We start from the raw sequence: 7,292 nt of genomic DNA on the forward strand, positions 1-7,292 counted from the left end.
CACTTGAAAGAGTTGAATTGAACGTCTACCGTTGAAAATTTCTTGGGGCCATAGAACTTTTCGATCAAGCATATATGTCTTTTACCTTCATCCATGTCTTTATTATCTTATGATCAGGTTGGAGTCAAATAAACATCACTGTGGTGCCTAAAAAGTTTTAATCGGTGGAAATTATTATCCCCACTATTTCCAGTGGTATGATCCACTTGATCTTTGGATGTGCTTCAATTTTGGGCTTAACCCCTTAAATTAGATGGAAAAATGGATGGACAGTGTGGATAGACAACATACATTCAAGGTAGTCTCAACTGAGTTTACTCAGTATGATAAGAGTGTACCAAGCATCTACAAAACGGAAGCCAACTTTAAGGGTATCCTTGATCGCAGGCACTGGTAGGACTCACTGTGATGTATATGTTTTATATCCATGCCATCCATCACTTTTACCAGTTTGTTTTAGGTCATAAGCTAAAAAATGAAGCAGATCTAATACTCAAGTAAACCACACCACGTGAAATAGTAGGAATTAGAGGCTCTTGGTATGATTACTCCCTGGGCCATAGTTTTTGGACCAAGACTATATTTGTGTTTTCCCTACATTCAGGTCCATGTGACCTTATGAACAAGTTGGGTGGAAAATAAATATCATGTTGGCCCCTATAAAGTTTTTAATGGCAAGCATTCAATCACCTTTATATCCTGCGTGGAGTCGTCCAGCTATATTTGATGGGCATGAGAGTGGCTCAGCTGTATAAAAGTTACAAACAGTCGAGAGAAAATGAGAATGGTCTGCAACTTAATGTTCGTTCTTTCCATGATTTAAAGATACTTATCTCACTGGTCAAGCAAGCAGCAGCCATTAGTTGGTCAAACATGTGTATCTCATGCTGTACCATTTGTTCATGTAAACGGGTTTATACCCTTTTTTTTTTCTTAGCCTATGCTCAACGCTAGCTTTTTTCAAGGTTTTGAGTCCAGGCCAAGCAAGCGGCAGCCATCAATGGGTCAATCATGTGGTATCCTTCAAATTTTATGGTTTCTCCTTCCGCTGTTAGAATCATTCATCACAGCTGGTCAAGCAAGCAGTAGCCATTGGTAGGTACTTGTCAAGCATGTGGTACCATTTCATGCTTTCCACGGTATGTGGCACCATTCAAATTTCATGCTTTCCATGATTTTGAGCCATTTATCTCACTAGGTTAAGCAAATGGCCACTATCAACAGGCACTAGAACGATTTAGTTTTTTTGCGACAAGTCAACTTGTCAAGCATGTGATACCATTTCATGCTTTCCACGGTATGTGGTACCATTCAAATTTCATGCTTTCCACGATTTTGAGTCATTTATCTCACCAGGTTAAGTAAATGGCCGCTATCAACAGGCACAAGAACGATTTAGTTTTTTTGCGACAAGTCAACTTGTCAAGCATGTGATACCATTTCATGCTTTCCACGGTATGTGGTACCATTCAAATTTCATGCTTTCCATAGTATGTGTGGTACCATTCAAATTTCATGCTTTCCACGATTTTGAGTCATTTATCTCACCAGGTTAAGCAAATGGCCATTATCAATAGGCACTACAACAACTTAGTTCTTTTGCGACAAATCAACTTGTCGTTAAAAACTCCAAACTCGTTGTTAAAAAATTTTTGCAACGAGTGTTGCTCGTCGCCAATTTTGTTATAAATAAGGTATTACAAATTCTATTTAGTGGCGAAAACAGCAATCCGTCGCCAACGACTCAATTATTTGGGATGACCTAATAACTTGTCGCAAAATATAGCTAACGTCGCCATTACATATCGTAAAATATCGCTAAATATGTGCTTCAGATGTAACTCATTTTTAGGTCTATGAAACAGTGAGATGCAACATACATCCACAAAGATTCCCTGCTGCTTGTTTCATAATCCAATGACTTATAAGACAGGTGGATCCTATTGTCTGGAAGAACTACCAAAATTTTGAGGTTTTTTTTTTCTCCCTTTTTTTGATAATGTGCGCAAAAAACAAAGATGGAGGGTGGTTTGGAAAGTAGCTAGCCAAGCCTATTCAACGTTACACCCATAGGATAATGAGTGGCTATAATATATGTACCGTACACATGTATCGGGATAATTACAAATCATTGAAAAAGTCATAAACTCAACTTGTCACAATGTCTATAGGGGGTTGGATCATAGCATAGTGGTCGTGTGGTGGAAAATGGAGGAAGGAAACATCTTCCTCCAATTAAACAAATACAAATGAAAAAGAGAAGTCGTTTAATCTACGAAGAAAAAGAATAGAAAAAAACAAATTTTATTTAGCCACAAATTCTACAAATGTTGGTTTCCCAAAACAAGCCTTCAGCTTCCCTATTTCTCAAATCATGTCTCCTATGCTACTAACAAAGGAAAAATCTCATAGGTAACTCATTGCTATGTTTTCTTAAAAACGTAATGTAGAAACATGTGAATGACTTAGAGAAAAAATCTATTCAAGTTTTCCGAGCATACATTTATTTTGCAGATTATAGCCCATCTGACAGGTGAATCAACCTAATAATTGGGCTAGGGATCACTATAGTGGTGTCAGTTGAATAGATGGATTGGATCTTAGACCTATTATGTCATGCTGGAAATTGCATGCCATATATATCGGTATCTTTTTTAATGGGCTCATGTTTTATTTAGATATTCTAGTGGCACCAAACACTATGGGCCCAACCGTCCATCCATTTTTGCCAACTTATTTTAGGGTTTGAGGCCAAAAATGATGCAGACTCAAAGCTCAACTGGACTACACCATAGAAAATAGAAAGGACTAAAGACCCACAATTGGAAATTTATTGGGGGCCACAAAAAACTCACATTAAGTTTATATTTGTGTTTTCCTTCATCTAGGTCTTTGTGACCCTATGAAAAGGTTATATGGTAATTAAAACATCAAGGTGTGCCTTAGGAAGTTTTCAATGGTGGGTGTTCAATCCCCAAGATTTTTTGTCAAACACCCTAAAATGATCTTAAAAAATGAATAAATGGTGTAAATATAATACACACACCACGACAAAGCCCACATAAGTTTTCCATGTCAGCATAGTCCAGGATGGAAAGAAGAAATACATATATGACCAAACCAAAAATATTTTGGCATTTTTAGAGTGCAGATCGAAGACACATGGAAATACTAGGTCATCCCTTCGAATTGGTACATATCATTGTTGAAGACACGAGCTCATAAAATACATTGATTTTCTCTCTCCTAATTAGATTGGGTACTATTTAAACAGCACAACTTTTAACGTGTGAAACCACTCTGGCACCACCATGATTTATGCGTTAGATCCACACTATCCATCAAAAATTTCTAATTATTCTAGAGCATGAACCCAAAAATGAGTCACATCCGAAGCTCAATTGGACCACACCACTGAATGAAGGGGGGAATGAACAAACTATTTTTGAAACCTCTCTATACATGAAGTTTATTTTCCATCAAACTTGTTCACCAGGTCACACAAACTTAGATGAAGGGAAAACACACATATTAGCTTGATCAGAGCCTTACGTGGCCCTAAGAAGTTTTCAATGGAAGGCATCCAACTCTTAATGTTTCTAATGGTGTGATCCAATTAGGCTATGAATCTACCTTATTTTTTGGTTCATATTCTAGAATGATCTAGAAAAAAAAAATGTACCAACAGTATAAAGTTAAGAAATACATGATCGTATGGGTTACATAAATTTCAAACCTTAAGAAATTTCTTTCATTGATTTGTCATGCAGCACATTCGAGGAAGAGAAGTAGAAAATTGAACGTGTTAACATGTGGAACTTTCATTGGACCCACTATAATGTATGTGTAAAATCTACGCTGTCCATCCATTTTTCCATATCATTTTAGGGTATGAGACCAAAAATGAGGTAGATCCAAATAGACCACGCTTAAGGAAACAAGGAAACAATGCGAATTGGATGCCTATGGTAGATGACTTTTTGAAGGTGCAAAAGGATCTAATCAAGTTGATATGTGTGTTTTCCTTTCATTTAGGTTTGTGTGACATTGTGAAGAGGTTGAAGAGTTGGATGCAAAATAAACCTTACGGTGTACCATACGAAGGTTTCAACATTAGTCGCTCGATCCCTGTTGTTTTTTCTGATGTGTTCTATTTGAGCATTTCATGTGCCTCACTTTTCGGCTTGTGCTCAATAATGATTTGAAAAAATTGACACACATTGTGCATATAACACATAAATCATGGTGGGGTAGAAAAGTTTCATATTTTTAAAAGCATGTTGTGTATTAGGCACTCGAATGGGGAGAGAAAATCTGTGCGATTTCTAAGATGGGAGTTCTAAGATTGATCACTTCGAAATCGTCATGTGCAACAATGGCTTTTGAATTGAACTTATTGAGGAGATCCTCAAGTTCAGGAGTCGGGTCATCATTTCCCTCATCCTTGACCTCTTTCAAACCCAAGAGTTCAAAGTCTAGTTCTATGTTAAAGTCATAGATGTTGACTTTGGCTTCATGCAAATCTTTAGATGAGGCTGGCACTTTATTGCATGTGGTTTTTGATTATTTTTTTTTTGATTTTTGGGTATTTTGAAATTTTTTTAATGTTTTTGGTTTTTATAGGCTTTTTACTATTTTGAGGTTTTATGGATTTTCTTTTATTTTTAGCTTTTGGGGATTTTCTATTATTTTTGGTTTTAAGGATTTCTATTATTGTTTTTTAGTTTTGAGAATTTTCTATTATTTTTAGGGTTTGAAGGGTTTTCTATTATTATTATTATTATTATTATTATTATCATCATCTTTATTTTTAAAGATTTTTTGAATTTTTTGAGTTTTAAATATATAGTAGGTTGAGCAAGCAGGTGTTTTGGACCAACATCTATCCTGGTCTTACCTGGGTTCGAATGATTATTCACATTACATAATTTTTTAGACTAACGCTCTGAAAAGATTGACCAGCCGATTCAAACGTCCCACTGAGTAGTGGGTTTAACGCAATCCGATTCCATTTGTAATGAACTGACTTGGTGGGATTTTAACGGGCCACTCGCTGTCAGAGGCTAGACCCATGCAATCCGCACTTGTAACTGGACCGGGCACGCGAGTGATCTTGTGAAGGGGCCCTTAAGTGCACGTGCCAAAATGGCACACTTGTAAAAGATCTAAGCCTTCAGTTAGATAATTAAAAACATATATAAAGATGTTAACATAGGTTGTACCAAAAAAATCAGGAAAATTTACTCCATAGGAAGGCTACATTGATATAAGAAGCACAGACGGTTAGAAAAAGAACGGTAAACAAACATCACGTGATTGTAGCATGCATGTGGCCGACCTGATAGACATGGAACAATGAGATTGGGGCGACGTCGATGACCTCATTATGTGGACTAATCAAGATACGATGCATGTAAACATGAAATCCCTGTTCCTGTCAATGAGAGGATCCGGATTGGTTCTTTGGAGATTCCTTGCAGTTGGCCTTTAAAAGGAGGAGAGCGTTCGAAGAAAAACTACTCCTGAGAAAGAGAGAAAGAAAAACAACTCCTGAGAGAGAAAGAGAGAGAGATGGAGATAAGTCTGTGGATAGTAGTTTCCATGGTGGTGGGAGTGATGTTCGTGGTGTCAGGAAGACTACGAAAGCCAAAATCAACAATGAAATTGCCTCCGGGGCCACCTAAACTCCCGATAATTGGGAACCTGCACCAGAACCTGCTCCAGCTCGGTAGTGGTGGCGAGTTGATCTATGTCACCTTATTCAGAATGTCCCAGAAGTACGGCAGGATTATGACAGTATGGTTCGGCATGAAACCGACGATTGTGATAAGCGGTCATGAGGGAGCTTAGGAGGTTCTTGTAAACAAATCTGTCGACTATGGAGCGAGGATGCTCCCTTACATGTTTAAATACATCTCTGCCAACTGGACGACGCTTTCCACATCCGACCATGGCCCATACTGGCAATCCCTTCGTAAAGGTGTCCAGGGCTTTGCTATGAATCCATCATCCATCTCCAGCCAAACTCTCTCTCAAGAAAAAGAAGCCATTGCCATGACACAAAAAATCCAAGAACAAGCTGCTGTCAATGGCGGAATCGTCCACCCTATCGACAACATTCGACATAACACAATACGAGTAGTAGGCCGCCTTTGTTTCGGCCCTGATTTCAACAACGAAACATTTGTTGTTGGCATAGACCCTTTTATCTATGATATCATCAACATAGCCGCTCTCGCCCGTTTTGCCGATGCCTTCCCCTTCACTCGCTACATCCCGGGCCTGCGGGGTCCATTCAGAAAAGTAGCTGAAATTCGTGATGGTATTGTGTCGTTGGTAGAACCAGAAATCACTCGCTACCAATCATCAAAATCTCCATGCACCACTTGCTACTTGCACTTCCTCCTCTCGAATGGCTACACTATGGAAACTATCATCTTCATCCTATTCGAGATGTTCGTGCTCTCCGTTGACAGCACATCGACTGCGACCACTTGGGCTCTAGCGTTCCTTATACGAAACTCCGAAATCCAACATAAGCTATTTAAAGAAGTAAGCGGAGGAGACGAAAAGAGAGAGAGGGTGACCGTAGATCAAGTGAGTAAGATGCCATATCTTCAAGCTGTAGTGAGCGAAGTGTTTCGGATGAAGCCGATCGCCCCGCTCGCCATCCCCCATAAGACGGTAAATGATACCACACTGACGGGTTTGAAGATCGACAAGGGTACTGCTGTTATAATAAATATCTATGCTGTCCTTCGCGATCCAAAGGTCTGGGATGAACCGGAGAGGTTCATGCCGGAGCGGTTCTTGAATGAAAATGCACTTAGTGATCGCATGGCCATGGAACGGTCTTTTATTCCGTTTGGGGCAGGGAGGCGAATTTGTGTAGGGATGGATCTGGGCAAGCTTCAGGTGGGCCTCACCCTGGCCAATCTGATTAACAGTTTTGAATGGCTTGCAGCTGATGGGGATGGCCCGGACATGACCGACGATTTTACTATTATTCTTAGGATGAAAGAGCCTCTCGTTGCACGTATCAAGGCTCGTACTAACCTTGGAGCCAGCCTCTTTTGAAAGCTTTGTGACCGTGGATGCTAAGCATACGCTCTCAACTGCACTTCGAAACTGGTTACTTGCCTCCACGTGGTAAGAAGGCACGTGTTTGCAAGATTGGAACCGTCCGTCAGTCTCTTCTCATTCTATATATTTCTAATCAGATAGGCCCCATGCAATAAATAAATAAGTAAATGTTATATGTGATTTGATTTTGTGTTGTTCATGTCCTAAGT

The 7,292-nt window shown here is 39.2% G+C and overlaps 1 protein-coding gene across 1 annotated transcript; it reads left to right on the plus strand.

The window, feature by feature from the left end:
• The first annotated feature begins 5,889 nt into the window (after window positions 1–5,889).
• LOC131255027 (cheilanthifoline synthase-like) lies at window positions 5,890–7,077 on the plus strand. The gene has a single exon (XM_058255725.1). It carries the CDS (start codon window positions 5,890–5,892, stop codon window positions 7,075–7,077), a length of 1,188 nt encoding a protein of 395 aa, XP_058111708.1.
• The last annotated feature ends 215 nt before the right edge of the window (window positions 7,078–7,292 follow it).

Source organism: Magnolia sinica, chromosome 9 (genome assembly GCF_029962835.1).
Source record: "Magnolia sinica isolate HGM2019 chromosome 9, MsV1, whole genome shotgun sequence".
NCBI classification, from domain to species: domain Eukaryota; kingdom Viridiplantae; phylum Streptophyta; class Magnoliopsida; order Magnoliales; family Magnoliaceae; genus Magnolia; species Magnolia sinica.

What these genes read in the sequence shown, in the direction of transcription:
- LOC131255027 (XM_058255725.1), top strand. Translation starts at nt 5,890, where the DNA reads ATGCTCCCTTACATGTTTAAATACATCTCTGCCAACTGGACGACGCTT.